This window comes from Galleria mellonella, unplaced genomic scaffold (assembly GCF_026898425.1).
Source record: "Galleria mellonella isolate WM207_F2 unplaced genomic scaffold, CSIRO_AGI_GalMel_v1 utg35, whole genome shotgun sequence".
Lineage (NCBI taxonomy): Eukaryota > Metazoa > Arthropoda > Insecta > Lepidoptera > Pyralidae > Galleria > Galleria mellonella.
The window spans coordinates 2,318,938-2,344,678 of record NW_026442082.1 but is presented as its reverse complement, the minus strand read 5'-3'; the positions used below and the strand labels follow the sequence as shown (position 1 = coordinate 2,344,678).

General features: G+C 30.3%; 2 protein-coding genes across 2 annotated transcripts; both read right to left on the bottom strand.

The window, feature by feature from the left end:
• Positions 1-9,353: 9,353 nt before the first annotated feature.
• On the bottom strand, positions 9,354-13,185 carry LOC113514375 (uncharacterized). Its single transcript, XM_026898452.3, has 3 exons — positions 12,992-13,185; positions 11,809-12,064; positions 9,354-10,452 (listed from the first exon to the last, which is right to left on the bottom strand). The coding sequence occupies exons 1-3, from the start codon at positions 13,127-13,129 to the stop codon at positions 10,115-10,117; spliced, it is 732 nt and encodes a 243-aa protein (XP_026754253.2). The 5' UTR covers positions 13,130-13,185; the 3' UTR covers positions 9,354-10,114.
• Positions 13,186-14,807: 1,622 nt separating this feature from the next.
• Positions 14,808-17,254, bottom strand: LOC113514376 (uncharacterized). The gene is made up of 3 exons (XM_026898454.3): positions 17,053-17,254; positions 16,516-16,768; positions 14,808-15,264 (listed from the first exon to the last, which is right to left on the bottom strand). The coding sequence occupies exons 1-3, from the start codon at positions 17,185-17,187 to the stop codon at positions 14,939-14,941; spliced, it is 714 nt and encodes a 237-aa protein (XP_026754255.1). The 5' UTR covers positions 17,188-17,254; the 3' UTR covers positions 14,808-14,938.
• Positions 17,255-25,741: the final 8,487 nt, after the last annotated feature.

Here is a 25,741-nt window from a genome sequence, read left to right as displayed (position 1 = left end):
CCAGAGAGGGATGATAGGTGAGAATGAAAAGGCAGGTCAGATAGCCTATCGCGAAAAATACACCTGGAACTTAGCACGACGGTTTCCAGGGCGGACTATGTGGAAATAAACCTGACAGGGTGTATTGCTAGCAATACTACCCTCCCCCCCCGTAAAACAAGGTTTTCTGTGTCAGCTAATACAATAATCGTATAAGTGATCATAAATTTTCTTATTTCTTTTTACTCCTATAATCTAACTACATATTTCTCACAATTCTGTTATAAAGTTGTTCCGATTCACAACAAATCTAGGCACAGTTCTCATATTGAAATACGTCTTCCATGTTGATTATCTAGACAAACAATAAATTGTCCATGTTTAATGATCATTACTGCTATGGTATTTTTATTTTATTTCTGTCTGTTTGATAGGGGTATATATATCAATAAAAAATAAATTGTGTTCCACAAAAAAAATTCTTTATATATTTTAAATCCAGTTATTTTATTTTAAAAACAACTAAATCGATTTTGATAAAATGTCTATAAAACTAAGCTGTAAGTATATTCTTACAGATAAAATAAGAATTTTACATATCGGTTTACAACTGACGGAGTTATGAGGTAAAAATATAAAAACGTACAACAAAATAGAGAACCTTTTTTTGAAGTCGGTTAAAAAGGCGAAGGTAAAAAGGAGAGAATTTTATTTTAGAATGAATAGAGTACACGATCAATCGAAATAATCGAATCTGATATATGCAAAAAGTCGAATATATTACTTTTGTATTTTTCTAAAAAAGGTTAAATTGTAAATGATCAAAAATACAATCTAAGCTAATACTTATATGTTTTAAACACAAAAATGTATTTTTCTTCCTTGAAATGAACAACCTCAAAAAAATTTAAACTGATTTTAAAAATTTCTTCACCTACATAAAGTTACATTGTCAGCAATTGACATGGGTTGTATATTATTTACAAAAAAAAAAAAAACCGTGCAAAACCAAGTTGGGATGCTACTAATTCATATTAAACATGTAATATTCAACATGTAATAGCAATAAATGATTGAATTGAATTGAATTGAATTGAATATATTTAAATTCAGCCTAAATTAATATATCCAATAAAATCCCTGTAATCCCATTAACACTTAACAACTATTATGTCTACATCCTAATGTTGTTTGCACAGCAGTCTACACTTCTTCTCAATGACTGTTGAGTGACCAAGTGAAATCTAAATGGATTATGAATCAATATTTATTCTGTTTCCAGTGTCAATGATATTTTATACTTTAATTTTTTCTAAACAAATTAATGACAAACAAGCAGACGGCCTACCTGTTGGAAAGCGGTAACCGTCGCCTATACCTATACATGAACAGTACCATGGACATAACAGTGTCAGGTGTTATTCATCAGTGTCCTGTAATTTTAGTGCTATCTCCCACCTTTAAAATCGAAACAGTCATGTAAACACAACTGCTTCATGGCAGACACGTATTGGACAGAGATATCAAAGCAAACGACTTTTGTACAAAGTTGTACCAGAGGGAGACTTTGTACAAAAGTCGATTGCTTGGGTACCTCTGTCCCATTCGTGTTTCAACCGTGAAACAGTTGTGTTTGCATGGCTGTGTTTCGGTTTGAAGGGTGGGATATGGCGTAAATTTCCTGGGTACAGAGGAATAACACCTGAGTCCTCAGGAATGGCAACGCATGGCGGGTCACCAGTTATGGGAAATGAGTAAGTAAAATATTTAATTCAATGTTCAAACGTCTATATATTTTTAAAAAGAATGACAATTTCTAAATTTTATACTGCGCGCGCAACTTCGCATGCGCTGTTATTTATAATTTATTTTTCTACAGAAATTCAAAAGGTATTTATAAAGGTTTGTTATATATACAATATATATATACGCCACAGCGGTATCATGGGCGAAACAGTATACTCTGTTATGTCCATGGTACTGCTCATGTCTATAGGCGACGGTTACCACTTTCCATCAGGTGGGCCATCAGCTTGTTCGTCATTCTAAGTTGCATAAAAAAAAGTCTTCTGATGATGCTCATGACTAACAATTAAATGCTAAGGCTTGTGAAAAAATAGAGAAATGGTATTGAAGAGGACTCAAGAAGGAAATAGTGAATTACTATAATACCAGTGTATCGATAAGGAACCCGCTCTAGCATTGCAGGGTGTAAAAAATCACAGCCCATATAACTCAGTGATAATGTAGTAGTTTTATATAGGAGAAAGAATTTTTTAAATCGGTTAAGTATTTTTTAAGTTAATCAAACAAAAAAACACTAGCCATATAGTACTGGCGTAGATTTGACTACTCCATTCGTCCCTGTGGATCTTATAAAGGGCGACTAAGGGAAGTTAATACTTTAGGAATGGGTCTAGTATCCCTCTTAAAACGATACCAAAACCTAATTCTGCAAACCTGCCTGCTAAGGGGCTCAAAGATGAAGTTTTTGTTCAGCAGGGAACAGTTGATAGCTAATGTGATGTATACAAACAAAAGAAAATCAAATCTTGCTTGTTTTTTATCTTTATTCAGATATGTAATGAAAATCCAGTGTCAATAACCTCAGTTGTCGTATATTTTGTGCCCAGTGGTTTGATGACGTTAATTAAATTCTAGAGTACAATGTAAATGTATGGAGATTGTATGTATTATGAAATGCAATATTTCTATCTAATGACAGCCTTGACAATAATGTTAATGTACATTTGTGCTTCATTGTTAATTACATAAAATGCATAACGTATATTTATTTTACATAATACCTAATTAACATATTCAATTACTGTCACATTATTTACAGTTGTTAAGTACGATAATCTGGTATTTATGAAGTTTCTTTAAATGGATTTAGATGCATTTTATCAACCGACTTCAAAAAAAGGGGTTCTCTATTCGATTGTATTTTTTTTATGTTTCTTGCCTCATAACTCCAACAATTCTAAACCGATTTTGAAAGTTCTTTATCTGAAGGGGTATCCCTTCAGATAAAGAAATCCAAGAATGGATTATGAATCAATATTTATTCTGTTTCCAGTGTCAATGATATTTTATACTTTAATTTTTTTACGACAGCCTATCTGTTGGAAAGTGGTAACCTTCGCCTATACACATGGACTTAAAGAGTCAGGTGTTATGCATCAGTGTCCTGTAATTTTATCGCCATATTCCACCTTTTAAACCGAAACACAGCCATATAAATACAACTGTTTCACGGTGAAGACACTATAAAAAAATATATAAACTATATATATAAAAAATAGTAAGTTTTCTAAATAATTGATAAAATGTTTGCTCGAGATATATAACAATGAATTATCATTGTAATTCATTAATACTACTGTATTGTATTTAATGTCCGTATTACAAACACTTAGATACTTACATAACTTCCGAAAATTATTCATTTTAGTTACTTTTTCTTTCTTTTGAACTTCATAATACATTATTATTTACATACTGCTTGGAAGTTTGTATTCACGTAATAAATATTTGATTTATGTGTTTTTTTGTGTATGTATGTATATACAAATAAAAAAAGTATTAGATAAGATTGAGATTATATGGCATTATATATATATATATATATATATATATATATATATATATATATAAACCGGAAATTAGTAAATTCACTGTTTTTTTTTGTCATTTCCGACAATTGTTTCGTCTTCATTCACTCTTTTTCTGGGAGCGTTTGGCGCTTTGCATCACAGCGTCTCGCCTCGCACTGTGTTCCTTTTAATTCGAAGGCAATATGTACATAGATATCAAATAAAAAATGAACATAAGTTTTAAAAATAATAATACAAATATTTATAAAAAAAAAATAAGAGAAGTTCGCAGCGTTGATTATTGACGAGCCTTCTCGCTAAGTACATAATCTAGGACCTCTTGACATCAAATTTACTCATCTCTGCAGCTGTTTTCGTGGCTCTGTTTATCTTTTATACAATAAACTAATTGAAAACTGACATATGATTGTTTAAAAATGAGGCTATAGATGAGTGAAACTCTTGAATTGTATTTACAATTTGTAACTTTTTAATTTAAATAATAATGCAAGATAAAAATAGCTTCAGACTTATAACACTATAGTTGTACAGTTTTGGAGTTACACTAAACAGAATTCTGTATCCTGCATCGTTTCGACTTTGTACAAAAGTCGTTTGCTTGGGTACCTCTGTCCCATTCGTATTTCAACCGTGAAGCAGTTGTGTTTACATGACTGTGTTTCAGGTTGAAGGGTGTAATATGGCGTGAATTTACTGGCTACAGAGGAATAACACCTAAGTCCTCAGGAATAGCAACGCATGGGGGGTATCATGGGCGAAACAGTATACTCTGTTATGTCCATGGTACTGCTCATGTCTATAGGCGACGGTTACCACTTTACATCAGATGGGCTGTCAGCTTGTTTGCCATTCTAAGTTGTATAAAAAAAAAATTAAATAGATCTACTCTGAAGTCGTCTTCATCAACTGATAAGCTATCATTATAAAACATACTATGCAAAGATCTAGATATTCTTAGGGTATGTTCTGCGGTCAAAATTTTGACTTTTTCTATGATTCTTTGCACTTCTGTGCAAATTTTCATAAGTATTACAAATAGCCAAATGGGATTTTTGTAATGTGTGATAATGAAATGGTAACCTTGATTACGCTATTGATTTTCGCTAGCGGATTACCAGTGAACGATGATAGGTAAAAGAAGGCAGGTCAGTAGTCCATCGTGACGAATTCACCAGAAATTAAACAAGATAATATGTATTATTCTTTAAATGGTGCGATAAAGTATGAATAAATAAATAAATAATTTCCATGGAAAACTACGTGAAGATCCGTCCGACAGGTCAGATTGGTATGTGACTAACAATTAATTTCTACGCTCATCATATAATTATAATATCTTCTTTTTATGGATGATAATGGAATGGTAACCCCACCGGAGATCGACCTGACAGGGTATATTGTTAGTAATGAGACTGGTAGCCCGCATTACTAATAATCCCCCCCCCCCATCATTATGATATCAACCGTCTACTGTCCACTGCAGAACATAGGCCTCTCCTTAGGGTGAGAAGAGGATTTAAGTTTTTATGATGTTTTAAGAGGGACGCTACACATCCCTCGTGTAATAAGTTCCCTTAGTCGCCTCTTACGACACCCAACGGGAAAGGAAGAATTCCCATACCCCCTACCCCATAACTTTAAAATGAATAAATTATTAACTGAATGTGTATTGTATAGAACTTATCCTTTTGATACTAGAAACATAGTGCTTGTCCAAAAACTTAACAATATTACAATAGGTAATATATCAAACAATTTGATTTGATTACTACCTTCATAGGTGTCGATATTAAAATTCAAATTAATGTATAAATTACATAGAATCTACATAATAATTGCTAGCAATCATATGAGCGGTATTAGTGTTTAAATTATATATATAAAACTAAGCTGGACATATTATATTGTTGAGAAAGTGGAAATAAAATAGAGATTGTAGTTAGTAATGTCATGTGATCGAGTGATGAACGGTAAAAGTTGTCTTTACAAGTATACGGAGAAAATTATAAATATAAGGTAATATAAAACATATGTATAATATAATTTTAGTCGCCGATGTTTATATAGTTGATAATAATGCTATATAGATATGTAATAGATTTACTAACAAATTATTAAATATATTACATATATATTTGGTGGTCCCGGCATAGAATAGGCTACCCCTTCCTTTCCTATGGTGGCATAAGAGGCGACTAAGGAAGGCGAGGGATGAGCAGCAGCATCCCTCTTCAAATATCTCTAAAGCCTGTTACTGATCTACTTACCAAGCGTGGGAACTACTGACAAAACCTTTCTTAAAATATTATTCTGATTCTATTAATATTTTATATATATATATATATATATATGAAAGATATTTGGATGTTTTACTCAAACGCTTAAACAGCTGAATGAATATAGATGAAATTTTGTACATGGATAGGTAATATATTTTATATACATACATATTATAATCAAATTTCATAATGCAAGGGGGTAACACTAGTAAATATATTAACTCACTTGCACATTTATAATATTAGTAAGGATTAATGTAAAAATGAGGTTGTTTCTTTGTCACTTTTTGACTCCATAACGAGTACAACTGATTTTCATGATTTATTTTTTATTTATTTTCTATGACACACGAAACGAAATGAAAAGAAACGAGCATACGGCTCACCTGATGATAAGTGTCTACTGCCGTCTATAAATACCCGCAACAACAGAGGCATTGAGGCACGGCTTAGTATATATCCGTGATAAATAACTACAATTTTAATATATTTATACTACTTGGTACAGAAATAAATTTATTATTTAATTTAATTATCACGTTCTCATAAATTATCATTGTTTTTAAAACAAAATTCGCACCTCTCCTCTTAAGGAGAGGAGATGGTGTTTATTACTGTTATTTAATTAATACATCTCAATATTTTTTTATGTATACGACGTGGTCGTTAACCGTGAACCGATTCTGATGAGTCTTTTTTCAAACACATCCATTCGTTGACCACTGTTATGTTTTACATGTTTATTAACTTTCAAATTACTATTTCTTTTTTTTTTTATAAAACAGTCTTAAGAAACCAAAAGGTTGTATTAAATGATTCGTATTGTTGGAACGACATAGAGTCATCTAGCGAAAACTTTTTTTCGCCCATTCTAATTTCGGCTCGGTATTCATTAACATAATTTATTCATACACCTATAGTAGTAATAATGTATCGTCAAAACTTTCTCCTTCAAATAACTAAGCAGAAGTTATTAAGTATTTTTTTTTAAGACTTGAGAACGAATACAAATTTTTGTATGGAATCATAATTGATCCACCTACGGATTGAATGGTAGAAAATAAATCATTTATGGTAGGTATTGATTGATATTGATGGTGCTGTTATGGCATTTGATGGGATTTTAACTTATAATAATTGCTTACTTATAGTTAACTTGATTGGTTTCACCAATTACGTTTGTTATAAAAATTAAATTGAGGTATAATATAACTGTTTTACAACGGTTATTGGTATTTAATGATAACGTTTATAAAGAGAAAAAGCATTCATATATGGAGCCCGGATAACAGAGTAATATGTATCGCCCATGACACCCTTCGTACGTCGCCATTCCAAAGGACTATGTTGTCATGACTTTGTAATCTGTATTTTCATTACCATATACCATATGGTAACGAAATTCCCTTTAAATTAACCCTGGCTTACCTTCAAAACGCATAACTGCTTTATGGCAGACACTAATGAGACAGAGGTACCCAAGCAGATGTCTTTTATATACAAAGTCTACCAGTAATATTTGTAAAAGCATTCCATTAAAACTTTATTTTCTTGCGTGGCAAATTTACAGTTTGCACTCAAAATCCTATCTTCGAAATAATATTTTATACTGTTCAGAGTACTTACCGTACAATATATTTTTTATTGAGACAATAGAAAATGTTACTTTCAATTGTCTTGAATGATTAATAAGTATTATTAATTAATCTGTAATGATAATTAAAATAAGTATGAGCCTTATAAATTTCTCTCTTTACTACGCCTATACAAATATTTTGTGTAAAGTTGCTCAAAATAAGTTTTAGCATGAAGAAAGTCCCAGTGGTACACCTTTAGTGAGAGCTATCACCTACGCACTTGTGAAATTCATTGCCTTATCTCTTTTACTAGGCGTTCAGGGTATTCACATTATGATTTGATTTTATATTATCTCTGCCTTTTTAACTCTTGTTAAACACTTCAGCACCATTGGCTTACTACCAAAGGGTGCTATCCTTATATCTACTAGTATTAACAACGCAGCCGGGTTTATCCTTATGATTTCTAAGAAGGACCGGCTGGATTATTGACCTGACAAAGTATATTATTCAGAATGGGGTCATTAATCCCGTCTCTACTAATTTCTCAGTCCTCCACTACTGTGATAAAGCAATTTAAAAGAAATTATCAATTTAACTGTCTGTTTTTTGTATTAGATTTCGCGATATCTTTACTGGTTCTGATTAGACTGATATTGATAATTTTAAATTAAATAGTCTTGTTTTTGTAGCATATTTAATTTGGTCAAAATAGAAGTTTTTTTTTTTTAAATAAAATATCAAATTATATAGACAGATTTTTAACAATTTCACACAGACAAAAATTAAAAGAAATAAAATATTGATTTTCAAATTTAGCTAATAAGTGTATCTGGTGTAAAATATCGCTGTTCCTAGATATCCAACATTATTTGAGTTTTATATATGCTATTTTTTTAAATTAGACGCGTTCAAATTAAGATTTGTTTTAAAAAACGCTTCGAATTATTACTAGTAACTTACGTAGAGTACTACTCCGTTAAAATTACGTCTATCAATTAAGCTACAATTATTCATTCAAACAGCCATTTTGACTAATTGGGTACCAAATATTGTAAATATCTTTTTTTTTAATATATGACAGTAATTAGAGTTAGTTATAATACTACAGTCACATTACCTAGAATATATATAAGAGATAGCTGCAATACGTGGAAATACATACAAGTAGTATTTGGAACAAATAATTGTATGTCAAATTTGACCTTCTGAATTATAAGATTTGAGAATTACTTTGAGAATTATGGCCATACACTGTACTAACTGTAAACTCTAGGCCATCTTATACGACATGAGGATTTTTTAAAGAGCATAATAGAAAGAAAAATAGAGGGCAAAAGAGGAAGAGGAAGACCGAGGAATAATTACATGGGACAGATATAAGAAACACTAGGTGTCATGTCGTATAAAGAGGTGAAGGATATGGCCTGGGATAGAACTGGCTGAAAGAAGATGCATGAATTAGTTGCACCGACAAGAGGAAACTCTTAAATAAAAAAAAGAGACTGTATTAAAACTTCATAGTCTCCGTTTATTTATTTTTCGTTTTTTTTTTTTGGTCTACCTCGTCAATGATTAAAAATGTATTTATTGGTTCTTCAAAAAAGGGGTAAAAAGGTTTCTTTAGAATAGGCACCGCGCACGTAATTTTCCTGTATTGCAGACGTTTATAGGCTACGGTAACCGCTTATGATCAGGTAGGCCATATGCTTGTTTGCCACCTCAGTGGTATATATAAACAAATTTAAGTATGAATGCAACTATTGGATCGAGTACTGCAGTTTCAAAAAATCTACTGGGTTTCGGCTTATTACGACTTATATTCGTAATGAATAACTATTTTCTGTCATGTCGTTATATATATTTATATGAATAATAAGTAATTAAAAGAAATGTAATGCATATTTTTGTTTTATTTTAAATATAATTGTTAAGTAAATTAGATAACAAAATGATAACAATAATTGCTATTAAATGCTGTTTGGTTTAAGTCTTAATTATACAATAATAAATAACTTAATACTTGCAATACAATAATATAAATAATCTCATTCGCACACACACACATTTACACATCAAATACATACAAGTTTCGTGATACACGATACTGAGAAAATTGTGATAAATAATAGAAAAACATTCACAAAGACTTAATTGAAATACATAGATAGACAATAGAGATCAATCTGTAATACAACAATACTAAATAAATTTATAATAATTACAAAAGCACTTATAATACTTACAATAAATAAATACTTACATAACTCAAACTTGTATAAATATTATGAAAAAAGAAATATTTGGCACTTAAAATATAATAAATAAAAAAATAAAATAAAAAATATAATTCAAATAATTATCATTACATACATACATATATTCAGCCTTGTCTTTAATATATTTCCAATTATATGTCTAAATAAAATACTTATATACACTGATCATACAATCATACATACAATTTTTGATACAACTATCTAACCTTTTGATATTTCCTTTTCAGTCAAATTGACTTATTTTCAATAGAGAAAACCATAAGAATGTAAAATGACCGAAAAGAAAAAAGGAATATAAGAAATAAAATTAAAACCCAATCATACAACACACATACACATGAAAATTGTGAGGTCCAAGTAATCCGGGTAAATTTTTGGTAAATTTACTTTTGATAATGAGAATATGCCAGACTGGAGCCATCATTCTTGGAACGCGACCAGCCTCCATCCCAGCCTTCGTGCCCATGGTGTTCCTCCACATGAGGTACCCATCCGTGTTCTTCTTCATGGTGCTTCTTGTGCAGAAGTGCTTTGAGGATGGCGATGGCTTTGACAATGAAAGCAATCTTGGCCATGACTGCCAATTTGTAAAGGGAAGCAGCCATCACAACAAGAGACAAGGTGATTATAGCCACAGCCTTTGCTTTAGCGAGCAACAGCAGGGGAATTAGCAATCTCAACTTCTTTTTAGCTTCCTTCTTCTTACCACGACCTTCTTCAACTGTAAACATGAATAAAAATTAGTTCGAATAATATTGTACCAAGACATCGTACACTATATCAAATAGTTTGAAAACATGTAAGGATTGTTATATTTTTAAACAATGTCTATTTTTTAGGTAGTCATCTGGTACAAATATATTTTAAGTTTTTTTTAGTTTGTTCAATCTATGTAGATTATTTCTTTTTATCCTGCAAAAGTAACGATTGAAACTCGCGTCACTTATTTATTGGTTCTAATTAGAATAACTATTTGCAGTTTAATTTTTTTTTAACTATTTAATTTACAATAGTATGAAACCTTCAGAAAAATAATAACGAGGTATAAAAAGTAGATCCAGTGTAAGTAATACTCATTCCTGAGTTTTGTAAAATGTCGTTAAAAAAATTAAATACCTATAAATTGTAAATAATAAAGTAGACAATCAAAACAAAATAAAAGTGAAATTATCACAAATAAAACACTAATCGATATACGATAAGGCTGTAATTACGACAATTAATCTAACCATAAAACACGCGTTACAAACTTGACCCACATATAAACCTGATTCTATTATTGTAAGTTTCTAATTCGAATCGGAAAAAGTTCGTTTCTCTCCTATGTTATAAATACGTAGAAATTTCTAGTAAGTCATACATATATGTTTTTTTCTCAACCGACTTCAAAAATAAAGAGGCTCTCAATTTGGTTGTATTTTTTTTTATGTTTATTACCTCATCTTTTTTACAGGAAAAAAAGAATTGCTAAAACACTTTTTTTATTGACACTTACAAATTTATCTTAATGTGATTTTATCAAAATCGGTTCAATATTTTTAATTATGGTAAATTAAGTTTAATTATATGTACATTTTATTTGCTCATTTTTTTTCTCGTTTGTTGTTTATATTGTATTTTTTACATTGCACTGAATAAAATGTTTTTCTTTCTTTCTTCTTTCTTTCTTCTTCAATACTTTATTTTTTAAATCGAATTACTAGTTTTGCCATAATTTAAATGGGGTCTTTTTTATGGAACACGATTTTAATTATTGTATTTTTGAAGTAACCTACACTCTTAATGTTTAATTTTTAAGTTCATTTTATTAACTCATGACTCGATACTAAATAAATCCTTTTTAAATTTATAAATGTGAAAGTGTATTTGTTTGTTTCGAGTACCACTTCACGCTTAACGACTTGACCAGTTGTTTTGAATGAAAATAGCATATTGATAGTATTTGAAAGGACATAACCTACTTTTTATCCTCGTTCCGCGATCGGCTTTTGTTTTTCCATGTAGACCACTTTAATATCGAATTCATTTTTATTTATATTATTCATATTTCTTATTTTACTTTTATTTTCTATCTTACCATCTTTGACAGCCCGTGATTCCTCTTCTTCATCAGACTCAGTCGAATAACATAATTCCAATTCGCTTCGCTGAAATATATCATTTGTATTCTCCCAAAGTCTTCTTGTAACTTCTTTCTCTCGTAGACCTGGTTCAGTGGGAAGGACATCGAGACTCCTGGCTTCTTTGGGACTGGTATTGAAAATGGTGACACCTTCGAAGAGCTTCAATTTGCGAAGCGTCCCCAATCGTTCAGTCGCCTTCAAAGCATGTTCCTGATGAAAATTATTATTGAATTAATTCATTACAATTCTAATGTGTTCATTTATTTTTTTAAGTTCATAAATTAATACTGTTGTAATTGTATTGTAAAAATTGTAAAAAATATTATCTTATATTAAGAAGATTCATTATTTTTATAAATTACTGAGTATAATAGTATTAAATCCTCATGATTATTTTTTAGTTATATACAAAATCAAATACAAAGGAATTAAATATATTCAGAGGTCTGAGGACTATTCTTATATCAGTTTAAGGGGTAAATCAGCACATACTATAATAAACAATATAATGGTTGAAAAATTGTAAAGGTAGTTAGTAAAATATATACATTAATAAGATTTTACTAAAAAATAATCATTTATAATATCTTTTATCGCAATATTGTAGTAATATTAAAAAAATAGAATTGTAATAATTTGACTAAAATAACTGTAATAACAATTAATTCATTCCAAATGTGTATGCATTTAAGTCGCTTTCGTCTTTTTTTAACACGCAACTCAAATTGAAACATTCTATTCTTTTATTAAAAAAAAAAAGATATTATGATACTGGAAATTAAAAAGTAAATATAATATTTATGCGTTTGATTAATCAATGACAGATACTGTACTGTTCTTCTATAACTCTTCAAAGGCAAGGTCATGACCATGACAGTCATTAAAGACGTAAACAAACTCAAGACATTCATTAGCGTGCAAAACATTACAACATGTTACATTAACCTAATCAATGCCTCACGTTTTGCTACGCTGACCTAGTAATCCAGTTATATTATTATTTACTTTTTTTGCCAGTCAATGAACTTTTGCTAACGTTAAATTCGCTTTCAATGAAGCGGCCGATGCACTTTCATTGACCGGTAAATCACCATGCATTTAATCACTACAAAATCCATACACCACTTCGCCACGTACCTTCAAACACAAACTTAGGTCACTGTTCACGCAATTCACAAAATTGGTCGCCACCGTACGTAACACTGACTCCTCTTGTACTACTGGAGTACATTGAACCACTGCCAAAACACACAACAGTAATCCAAATAACTTCATATTGTTATGGATCCACAAGCTTTCGAGTCCAAATACACTGTGATGACCGCTTGATTGGTAACAGTTTTTTATTTAAAATCCCCCCACTCAATGTTTCGCTGTATTAACATATCAAAGTTATATATGCCACGAGAAAACACGATGATACTATACCATAGTGTTCGTCATAGTTAAGCGTTTATTAATATTAATTTCTGATATTTCACGACCATTCTTACTTTTCTTTTGATGGGTTTATGTCGTAGCTGTTAAAGAGTTATAAAAATAATTTCCTTCTATTAAAATTGTTTTTCAATAGTTTCTGTTCATTTCTATTACAATTAAGTTTTGTTTAATTACTAAAGTATAGATTATATCAGAAAGGAATAAAAAAAGGGACTGTTTTTATGTTTCGAATACATGTATCCACAGCAGAATTTGAAATAAGAATCTAAGATCCGACTAAATGTTGATATACTAATACATACTGCGTTATAGTACAACAAGTTTAAAATAGCATGGTGCCTAGTTGAATAAACAGGTTGTGACAATGGGTTTCTACAAGATACAAGACTTGATATAAAGCTCGACGCCATGCAATAGTACGACAATTCTTACATAAAACTGTTATATTTGCTCAATTCTAATTACTATTATACTTTTACAATCAAACAGAATGTAACTTAAATTGAAAGTAATAATTTGACTTTTGTATCACAGTAAAAAAAATTAAGTTTCGTTGGAATTTAGTCTCGAATAAGCTTTGTCTATGAATTATTAAAAGTCATATTTCATATTAATTTATACATCTCATATTAATTTATTAAATTTTTATGTCTGTATGTGTTTTGGAGTTATCGATAGATATGATGTCAGTGCATGCCATTATGTAATGTAGTAATTTTAAATTCAGTATTTTATTATGCTTTTGACATGGAGGTGCCAAATAAACATACATAATATGTAAAAAGAGAAGTTGTGTAATTACTTAGTAGACATTTTTTTATGCAACTTAGAATGACAAACAAACTGACGGCCCACCTGATGGAAAGTGGTAACCGTCGCCTATGTACAAGACAACGATTATTAACTACTTTTTTAATTTTTATAGTGTGTTTTGTTCTGGTAGCATTTTAGAATATCTTTAAGATTTAAGCATAATAAACTTGTGTGTTTCTAATTTATTAAAAATTAAACATCTGTTTCTTTTTAGGAATGAAAGCTCATTATTTATTTATTTTTTCAATTTATTATTTCTGTCGTAAATTCATTTTTAATAAGCTTTTTTAGTTATCTCTAAATATGTAATATAATTATAAACGAATTTTCATAAACAACAATGATAGCAGCAAATTAGGGGGTTGAAATTAACATGCTCAAGTACCGATTATAATGTGCTTAGTATATTAAAATAGTAGTGTTTACTAAACTGAACACCAAATTAATAGGAGAATGATGGGAATAGATAACTACACAGAGAATAAGGAAAACGATTATGATAACTATATTTCTATAACTGCTAATACAATTTTAACTGTGTCAATTTTAAATGACTTGCAATTTAAAGAAGAAAAACCAAATCTCTAGAGAACCGATTTACAGTCTCATATTGCTGCTACGTATACATTTCTCTCTCTATCATCACGTTTAAGGGTACATTTAGAAGTAGATAACAGGAAAAAAAATAACAACATAGATTTAAATGAAATTATTTTTATTATTTAAATAATTATACGTTTAATAAATAACCGGAGGTACTCATGCGACATCATTAATAAATAATACACAAACACAACACACACTGCATACACGCTCAATAATACTGACAGTCTATAGTTGACCAGCATACGCCATTGATTGGGCATCACTTGCCTGTCTGCTCCAGCCTTGAGCTGGTTCATAGTTGTAGCCAGGGTGCTCGTCATGATGATGTGGGGTAATACTGATAGTAGAACCTGAAGACTGATTCTTTGATAGCAATCTTCTGATGAGGTTGAACGCGTTCATCGCGAAGGCGATCTTTCCAAGGAACACTGCCTTGACTGCGACGAAGGCGATTATTCCCAAGAACAGAGGAATCAGAGCTGCTAACTTCAACTTCAAAAGGAGAAGGAGAGGCAGGAGTTGCTTGATTTTTTTCTTCTTTTTACCACGAGCTGTAAGAAAAAAAAATTCAGAACGATATTTCTATGAACTAAAATTTGATTTTGTATCGAAATCGTCACATTTTGTTTCAATTTACTCATGGGTAAATATCTATAGCCCCTTCTTTTCCCGTGAGTGTCGTAAGAGACGACTAAGAGACCGAGGGATGGCCGAAGGATGGGTCTTTCTTAAAATATCACCAAAAGCTTAACTATGATTGGCAATCCGCCTGTCCAGCGTGGCAAGTAATAGTAAACTGGTGGCGAGGCCTATGTTCAGCAGTGGACAGTTAACAGCTAATTTGATAATGTTGAAATAGCTATTAGCAAATTATTTTACCTATATGATGTTCTAATATAAAAAATTATTTAAACAATTATCTTTAAATAAAAAAACCTTAAAGAATGTAACAATATAAATAAGAAACTATCTAAATATATATTATTTTTTAGCAATTTCACTAAAGATACAGGTGCGGTTGTTTCAACTATTGTTATGTATGCACTTCGAACCTGGCCTCTATTGTGTGTAAAGGCCCTTGCATGCATTGTTCTGTTTAAGATGTATAAGTATGTATGTAAATATTCCTAGAAGAGAAAGCTTACGTTTATTTTAGACTCACTCGCTTTAGACTAATATAGTCTAAGAACAAATATTACAGCTATTTCATTTTGTAACGTAGATACTAAAATATAAGCCAAACTTGATTTATGATTGATACCGAAAATAAAAAAAAGCAAATTTGTGGACATCTTGAAAACAGACTCGATTTCAATATAAGATAATGAAAGGCTAACCAACTTTTATTGAAATTGAAAATAACACTAAAAATAAAATATGTAACAAATTTAAACATTCAAGAAATTAAATTATTTTTGTTTTGTAGTGCAATTAGGCATAAGTAAATGTTAATTATTAATTTGTTTATATTTTCATCGAAAGAGAGAATAGAACTAATTCTACGTAAAATGATGAATGATTTTGAAGTTCGACTATAAATTGTCATCGTTTCAGTCATACATGGTTTGCGTTATTGATTTTACATTTAATACGTTATTCTTGTTGTTATATCATGATACTTAAATTCAACCGAATATTTAACAACAGATTAATTTGTTTTAACAATTAGTTATAACATAAGTGCTTTATTGAATAAGTTTATACTGAATTTAAAATGAATGCATAGTTATTTATTAAAGTCCATGAATATTTCTTTAATGTTAGCAATTTTTATGTCTTAGTAGCAAAATAAGTTTTCCTACCTTCTTCATCCAAATCCCGAGACTCATTTTCTGGCTCAGACAGGCGTAACTGCAGTACGTGACTGTCAAAGAAGTCGCCAACATTATTGACTATCCGCTCATCAAGCTGCACTTCTCTGGTCTTCGGATCTTCAGCTAAGGGTTCGTAGCTTCGGGCTGACCGCGCCGATCCTGTGTTGATCAAGCTAATGCCTTCGAAGAGGTTTACATCTTTTGTGACGGCTAACCTTTCAGCAAATTTGAGGGCTTTTTCCTAAAATTAAACAGGAAAATTAATTAATTACAGACAATGTGACGTTTTAAACGTTTCTAAGAAATAAATTTACTAAAATGTTGATAATCTTCAAATATGTATAGTCGTTTTATTTAATTGACTTGAGCAATCCAAAATAAGCTTTCGCTCCAAAGAAAAAAGTAACGGTGACATGTCTATTTTGAATTTAACGCCGGCTTTGACAAACAAAGGATACGTGGTCCAAAGCTTTCGAATCCAACACAATGCATCACTTCACACTTAGCACTAAATTCACTATTCACCTTTAAACACAGTGAGGTATCTCTATCAATACACTCGGAGACGGCACCCACAAAATTTTCAGCGATGCCATTTTCTTTTACCGGATTGCACTTCACTGATGCCAGAGCGGCAATTAAAGCTATACCCTTCCACATATTGTCTTTGGTAAGTGACCTCACGTACCGACGCTGTCAGAGTAATGATGTTTTTCCAAAAACCTCTTGGATTTTATCCTTCCACCCCCCACCGTTTTAGTACCGTGACGTAACACGTGTACGTCGTTTGACGTTGTATGTTAACTGACGTACCTTCAGCTAGTACGTAAGGATAAGTAGAAAAATAAATATTTGTTGGTAGAAAGCGAAGTTTGCCTTTACGACATCCAAATACGCACTTTACGGCGTTTGTGATGCTGGTGCAAATGAAATGAAAGAAAAAGTGTGATTGTTTGATTTTTTTGTTAAACAAACTCTATAAGTGAAAATGAGTGGTATAACCGTTGCTAGCTGTCAGATGGTCCGTTAAATTTTTACTCGTCAGTCTATTGCAAAATAAAAATTTATATTAAAATTATATATTATACAAATAAAAATTATAATATTGAATTCATATTGCACTCTCGCATAAACACTTCCTAATTTTATATGTAGCTATTTTTTTAATTCTCTCAATTTCGAGGTCACGACAAAACCGGAAAGGTATGGAATCATGACCCCGAAGCAAACTTTCTGTCGCATGATATGAGTTTCTATATTTGTGTAAACATGAATTTAGTTATCACACACATGCAGCATTTCAAAGTAATTGTAATTAACTAGTGGTTAAATGGTAAATTGGTAATGATTATGAGGAGCGGTTCACGGCATTCCTCGCGCGTTGCTGTTCTTGTTACCACTGCCAAAATAAAAACATCTACAGCTTCTGATTTTCTTATTTTCTCATTTTCTTATCTTTATTTAAACAGTGACAACTGCATTGAAGAACATTTAATTATTATAATAGTCCAAAGTCAAACTCAGCCAGATCTTTTGAGCCAATCTCAGCCAAAAACAATATTCATTTTATGCATTAGTCTGCATTATCGAGTGTACCTCATCGTAAATCTCCATGTGTAAAAATGCTTTCTTTACCTAAAACTTTTGACTACAGAGGACGTTAGGTAGTTCCCTATGACATTCATGTTTAGAACTTAATATACATTATATTATGATGGCGATGAGTACCATATTTGGTATGTTAATATAATTTTAGATCTACAAGACCAATTTTCTTGATTTTTCTATATAAAATAATAATGGAATGATAATCTCGGGTACGCTATTAGTATTCTCGGGGGATATGTAAAGGAATGATATGTGAGAATCAACGTATTCATCACTATAGTTTGGCTTTTATTTGTCTTATTTTTTATTTATTATTGCTTAGATTAGTTAGGACATTGTAAAACAGAAACTGTCTGACTGTCAAGCAGAAATGTATGCTGTTGCCACCTGTGCAGCTATGAAGCTGGATAATAATGTAAAAAACAAGAATATTTAAATTTTAAGTGACAGCCAAGTGACTATCAAAGCATTTATATCAACAAGGATAAATTCAGGGTTAACTTTAAATACCATTCAAAATCTGAATAATTTGGGTAGATATAACAGGGTTAGTTTGATATGGTTCTAATGCTAACACTTCGAATAGAAATTAAAGTAGAAGAGAATTTCTAGAATAATTGTTAAGCAATTTAATATGTCGTACAATACGCCATTGTTTACTCTGCCATATCTTCCCATTATAATTATCACTTTCATTGATAGGAGAAACTTTGACTAGACGTTGACACTCGGCATTACCTATTAACTCAAACAAATTGTAAACCTCCTCTTTTTAGAAGTTATTTAAAAAATACAGTTAAATTAATAAAGAAACTTCCAAAACATTCTATGTCATTATTATATAAGTGTAACAATTAACCCAGTTCTAGTTAGTAAATTATACAGTATTATACAAGTTTAGTGAATTTTGTGAGAAAAATATGATGTCTGTGGAATAGATGGTATAAAAATTAAAATTTGTTCGTAGTTGTGTCAATGATTGATCAAAAGGTTAAAATTAAGAGAAAAGTCATTTACGTGTTGGAAACACTTTCTTTCATTCTAAATACATATACAAATTTATATATTAAAATCAATGCAGAATGTATTTTACTATAGTTTTTAATTGGTTTTATACTCCACAATAAAGAAATGGTAAGTTCAGTGCGAGTTCAATCTTCAATCATCATGAATATAGGGATCAATACTACAATAACATCCTATCGATTGCAACAAAAATTCAGAAAATTGATTCAAAACTTGCGATTTAATCGTATAATACTTATAATTGTAAAAAAAACACATGAATATATATAATTTAGCCATGTTGTCCAGGTATAGAATGGACCGACCTTCCTTTCTCGCAGGTGTCTTAAGAGTCGAAGGATGGGCAGTAGCGTCTAAAATCTACAGTTAATAGCTGATATGGTATATTATATCATATCAGCCACATATATATATATATATATATATATATATATATATATATATATATATATATATATATATATATATATATATATATATATATATATATATATATATATATATATATATATATATATATATATATATATATATATATATATATATATATATATATATATATATATATATATATAGCTGGGTACCACAGCGCGCAATATCATCATGACGTGCATATCTAGGATGTTGTTGCAGATCATTAAACACGTCTCTATATAATTGTATAGATTTTGAGCATCTAATTACATAGTATTATTATCCTGTGTCACTATTGTCTCTGAAATTCTTCAGCCGATTTTAATGGAATTTTATGAATGTGTATTGTTTTCTTCTATTTGAAGCATAGAAACTTTTTGTCGAATAAAAATAAAAATTATCAGCGGTTTTATAATAGAATATGAATTAATAAATACATTTTATATAACAAATAAATTTAAGAAAGAACTGCAAAAATTACTCTTACAGTACAATCGCTTCTAAGACCGGGTTATGTTTACTGACCAAGACAAAAAGTAACCTATATCCTTCTCCGTCTTATATACCTATATACCAAATATTATATAAATTGGTTAAGCCATTTAGGTGCCAAAAAGTAACAAACAAACTCACTTTCACATTTATAATATTAGCAAGGACTAGCTGACCTAGCAAATGTTTGACAACGAAGTTACTAGGTACAAAGGCATAACATGTTCTCAAAAATGACAAAGCAAGATGTAACATTTGATCATAGTGTATTCTGCGTTATCTATAATGTAAATATATAAAGACATGTCGTAAAGATTTGGTAGCATTTCAAGACGGAAGGATGAAGCTGCTGCCCATCTCTCGACCATCAAGTTCCCTTAATCGCCTCTTAGATACCCACGGAAAAGAAAGGGCGGCCCAATCTATACCGGGATCGCAAGTTATATTTTAATATGTTACAGGCGTAAAATTGAAGACGAGATGGGTTCAAACCTCAGGACACCAATATTGCAAAGATCTATAACTTTCTTTTTCTAAATTAGGTAATCGTGACACTTTATAAAGTATGTTTTCCCTTTCTATCGTATCTGAACCGAAATTTCACCTTCGCATTAAAAAAATTTAATATGCAAAAATTTTTTTGGTAATATTTCGTTGAAGAACCAGTTTTGTTTGGTTTCGAACTTATTAGCATATACCTCTTAGTTTGAGGCAATGAACTTAACATAGGAGTTATGCTAATTTAAACGAAATTCTTAATTTATATTTCCTACCGTCTGTGACCCTTGCCCTAGAGAGAAAAAGCCACGTCCTAAAATTCGTTTTAATGGCGCTCGAAATGACAAACAAGCTGACGGCTCACCTGATTGACTGGTAACTGTCACTTGTAAGCAAGAAGTGAATGTTATGCCCATAGCACCCCATATGCGTTGTCAATCATGGTAGTTTTCAAACGACTTCAAAAAGAAAAAGGTTCTCAACTCGGTAGTTATTTTTTTTTTTATGTTCGTCACATCTCCGTCGTAACTCCGTCAGATATAAACCGATTTAGCAAATACTTTTTTCATTCGAAATGATATATTTACATATTAGTTCCATAGAAATTTTATCCCCTCTCAACGTACTGGTTTCGCTTCAAATTCTTTTCTTTTACATTCTTCACGACTCTGGAACGCGCTTCCTGATGCCATTAAGAGACTACCGACTAAACCGTCTTTCAAAAAAACGTTCATGCTCACTTTTTTTACTTTATCCAAATGAGTAAGTGCTTTATATTATTAATTTCATATAATATATATATTCATATATGTGTAAGTATATTTGTTATTTATTTGTTCGTTTATATATGTAATTTTATATCACTGTATATCATATGTATATCGATAATTGCTAGTACCGCATTCGAGTATTCTGACACTTCTCTATGGTTGACTGGGAGAGAATGCTGTTAGCATTAAATCCGCCATGTACACATATTTGTACTAATGAATAAATAAATAAAATTTTACCAAAATCGGTTCAGAAATTTGGTTTTTAAATCATTTTTAAGTCGGGTTTATTTGTAAAACACCGTCTTAAGGTACTATTTGCAAACAATCTTCCGTTGCTTCAATACTAATTTTATTAACTAAATATTTAACTAACTATTAAAAAGGAAGACCACAAATTAATTGTATTTTTCACTAGGTTTTTGCTCATTACTTTTTTTTGAAGTAAAGAGAGAGTCTCTTGTATCATGGGTGAAACAGTATGTTTTTATGTCCATGGTAACGTTCTCTACTTCTATAGGCAACGGTTACCACTTTCCATCAGGTGGGCCGGCAGTCTGTTTGCCATTCTAAGTTGCATAAAAAAAAGACTTATGTTCCGCTGTAGACTGTTAACAGCTAACATGATATTCATTGTATAGGTATCTATTCACTTTATCACAATTTTAGTTTTTATGAAAACAACCAGGCATTGAAAGCAGAACATTACATGCAAAAATATTATTAGCCAATAATGAAATAACGTCAAAACGCTTCAGTCATCTGCGTTAATTTTTATGTCATTTTTCTAGCTCTTAGTGAAAGTGAAATAGTTCTGCAAGAGGTGTACCTATTGACTGGGTCAAACTTTGGCCTTTGACTTTGGAATATTTATTGTAAAGAGCAATACGAACTCATTTTCTAATGGATATACGAGTATATCAAAGTTATAATAATTTTAATTCATGATGATTCTTAAAACATTATATATATATATATATTTATTTATTTCGCACAATTATCAGATTAAAATATTAAGTCTTAACCTAATAGGTTAAAACCTAAATATAGGTAAAAAGGTTAAGATTTAAAGAAATGGCGCCTAAAAATCGACACCACTATCTAACAGCATTCGCAGTAGAGTGGCTATAAAGAACATAACTACAAAGAATATCTCTCGTTCCTGTGGATTTGTTTCTAAGTGCTCGCTTAAGTACATTATCATTTTTTTATTTTACTTTTTTTTACTTTATTAATCAACCATCTTCGTAAATACTCATTGTTATTGTTTCTTTCACACACACCCAATTTACTTGTTTTAGACTTATAGTTTTAGTTTATAAAATTATTGGCTGTATTTATAAGAGACTTGGCATGTAAGTTATTTTGTAGGAGAGCTGTGGATTTTTGTGTTAAATAAAAAAAAGAACTTGTAAAATTTCATTGTTCTTTAAAATCCATCATTTTTATTTTCTGCGTCAATCTGTCAGTATTAGAGTTTTATCAAATAAATTAATGTTATTTATTATTTATATAATTATAAATTAAATATTCTAAATTATAGGCTACGTCAAATTATTCATAAAAATATTAACATTTGACCCACTTAATTAGTAATTTCCATTAGTAAACATAAAACTGAATCCATATTTTAGAATCTCTCATTTAGTAACTCATAACTGGATATTGAGGGAATGTCACATTAGGAAACGGGGTCATTAGCCTTTCTTTTAGGCCCTACCTTTATGTTTAAGAGCTTTCTATTTGAATGAACTTTTCACTAAAACGTTAAAATCATACGCAATCGGTTACTTAGTGTTCCGACTAATATAAACAGCTTTAGTTGATATATACGCAGTATAAATCTTTATCTAAAAAGGAATTATTAGATATGGGCATTAGCAACCCCGTTGCTAGTAATATACCTTATCAGGTCGACCTCCTTAAGGATCCACCTGGAGACCATCGTGATTTATTCTTGATGTATTCATCACGATGGGATAACTGACCTGCGTTTATCCTCACCCTCAGTGGTGCTACACCAGCGTATATCGATAACGCAGGCTGGGATATCATTCCATTGTCATCCATTAAAAAACCTCTATCTATAAGTACATATCACACTACATTATTCTTTAACCATATTCTATTGGTCTATAAGGTTTAAATTTTTTTTTATAACGTTGGAGACAAGCAAGCATCCGACTCATCTGATGGTGAGTTATTATCGTCGTCCATAGGCACTTGCAACATCAGTGAAATAGCAAGTGTATTGTCAGCCTTTTAAGAAGGAATATACGCTTATCACATCAGGTTAGTATCACATCTATTTGAAAATACTATAAAATTAAATAAATAAATAATTTATGCTAATTAAGACCGCGAAAATTAGGAAATATTAATTTTTTTAGACTGTAGTTATATTGAACATTTAGCCATAATAAAACAAATGTAACGACAACCTTTGATATAAATTCGTGAAGTCTTTCGTGAACTTTCAGGATTACACAGTAGAATAAATATACAAAATCGTATATAACGATACATTAAATACACAATAAGTATATACACATAAGTACTACTATAAACTCGAAAAACTTATAAAATTATATACTCGAGAATCATTGGATACATACCTTTTTCGACAGTCGAGTAATGAAATTAATTTTGAAATTTGAATAAAAAACTTTATATCGCTTTTCTAAAAAGATATAATAAACTTACAAATTTTTACATTAACAAGATTTTTGTTAAATAAACATAATTATTAATTCCTATTATGATGATCAATGTTGATCAGTCTACTACAACCTTTAAAAGAAAAAGATTTTTGTTTTCTGATTCCATCAAAATTCATACTTAGCCTATAACCCTTTTATTTTAGCATATTATGTGTTACGTACGTAACAAGGTAGCTGGAGTACGTGACATTCCAGCGAGAAGAAAGTGGACTTTGATGAGTCAGGTAAACGGTGACCTTGAGCAACGGGACTATGGTGCCTGTGTATACACACTAGGTGATTATTATTATTAGTATTTTTAATAAATCTATATTTCTTTTTATGTGTCGATATGAAAAAAGTTATTAATGCACTTTAGCTGTATTGGTATTGTGGTAGGTATATTATGATTCGTAAATAATATATCAGTTTCGATTCTAAGAAACTAAGGTATCTAAAATGGCTTGAGTCTGTTTTGGACTGCGTCTGTTAGCTAGTTTCCCCTAATATTATATATTCTACCTTGAAAATAAGCTAATTAGTCTGTTAATATGGCATAATTTGTATTTATAAATACCTAAAAACTTTTTTCAATAATTAGATTAGATTTATTATAAATAATTTCAGGGGAATGTATTACTTTAATAAAAAAATTAATGTGTCTCAAACCATAGCATTGACATTTTAAAAGGTAAAATATATGAATTTGTTATTAATAGAATTAATATAATTTTTGTATATTTAATCACGTGGTAGAATTAAATTTACTATATATGACATTATAATAATCCATCTGGATAGATTTTAATAGCAACTCACGAGAATGTAAGTATAAAAAGTATTATTTAAAATATGTTAAATTTTAATTAACAATCCATCCCGAATTTCTATTCATGTATAAAATTTTATAAAAATACATTTATTCATTATTGACAATAAACCCAGCAAATATGTATTTAAAATTTATTACAACAGAAATACGTACCTTATTAGTAATTATAGACGAGACGCATATTTATTTGTTTTATTTTGAAATCTTGCAATCTTTCCCGGTATTGTAGAAAGGTAGATTTTTTTATTATACTATTTTTTTTTAATAAAATATTGCTTATATTACATGCTGACATCGTAAGTTTCTATAAGTATACATTTTTTAATTGTTTATATATTTTTTTATCCAATATAAACAAAAAATAAAATCCTTTCTCTTTATCGTGTTAATTTAGATAGAAATAAAATTCAGCATTAAATATAGACAATTTATACTTTGCCTAGATAATTGACATAGAATACTTATTTCAGTATAAGAACTGTGCATGTGAAGAATGTGTATGTGAAGATAAATTTCTTGTAAATCGAAATAGAGAATGATTTGATTTTTTTTTTTTATTTTAACAACATAATCAAATATTAGTTTCGTCAAAATTTAAAAAATTAATAATAGACTGCCGAAAAAAATAATCACCTAGTGTGTACCATTTCGTATTGGGCGCGGCAGGAACTTTCGCGGCGCGCCTAAACCGTACATTATGTCGAATATGTACATTATAGTAGCGGATATTATACGACTTGCACAAGGTGCATGCTAATATGTACTACTCATGTTGTTTATTACATTGCCATGTGATCTCGGCATAGAATAGGCCACCATCTTTCTCGTGGGTGTCTTAAAAAGTAACTAAGGGAACTTAATGATCGAAGGATAGA

What these genes read in the sequence shown, in the direction of transcription:
- LOC113514376 (XM_026898454.3), bottom strand. Translation starts at nt 17,187, where the DNA reads ATGTGGAAGGGTATAGCTTTAATTGCCGCTCTGGCATCAGTGAAGTGC. An exon ending in ATACCTCACTGTGTTTAAAG is followed by an intron (nt 16,769 to 17,052) that starts GTGAATAGTGAA and finishes GTTTAATTTTAG; the next exon opens with GAAAAAGCCCTCAAATTTGC. An exon ending in TCGGGATTTGGATGAAGAAG is followed by an intron (nt 15,265 to 16,515) that starts GTAGGAAAACTT and finishes TTTTTCTTACAG; the next exon opens with CTCGTGGTAAAAAGAAGAAA.
- LOC113514375 (XM_026898452.3), bottom strand. Translation starts at nt 13,129, where the DNA reads ATGAAGTTATTTGGATTACTGTTGTGTGTTTTGGCAGTGGTTCAATGT. An exon ending in ACCTAAGTTTGTGTTTGAAG is followed by an intron (nt 12,065 to 12,991) that starts GTACGTGGCGAA and finishes AATTTTCATCAG; the next exon opens with GAACATGCTTTGAAGGCGAC. An exon ending in ATCACGGGCTGTCAAAGATG is followed by an intron (nt 10,453 to 11,808) that starts GTAAGATAGAAA and finishes TCATGTTTACAG; the next exon opens with TTGAAGAAGGTCGTGGTAAG.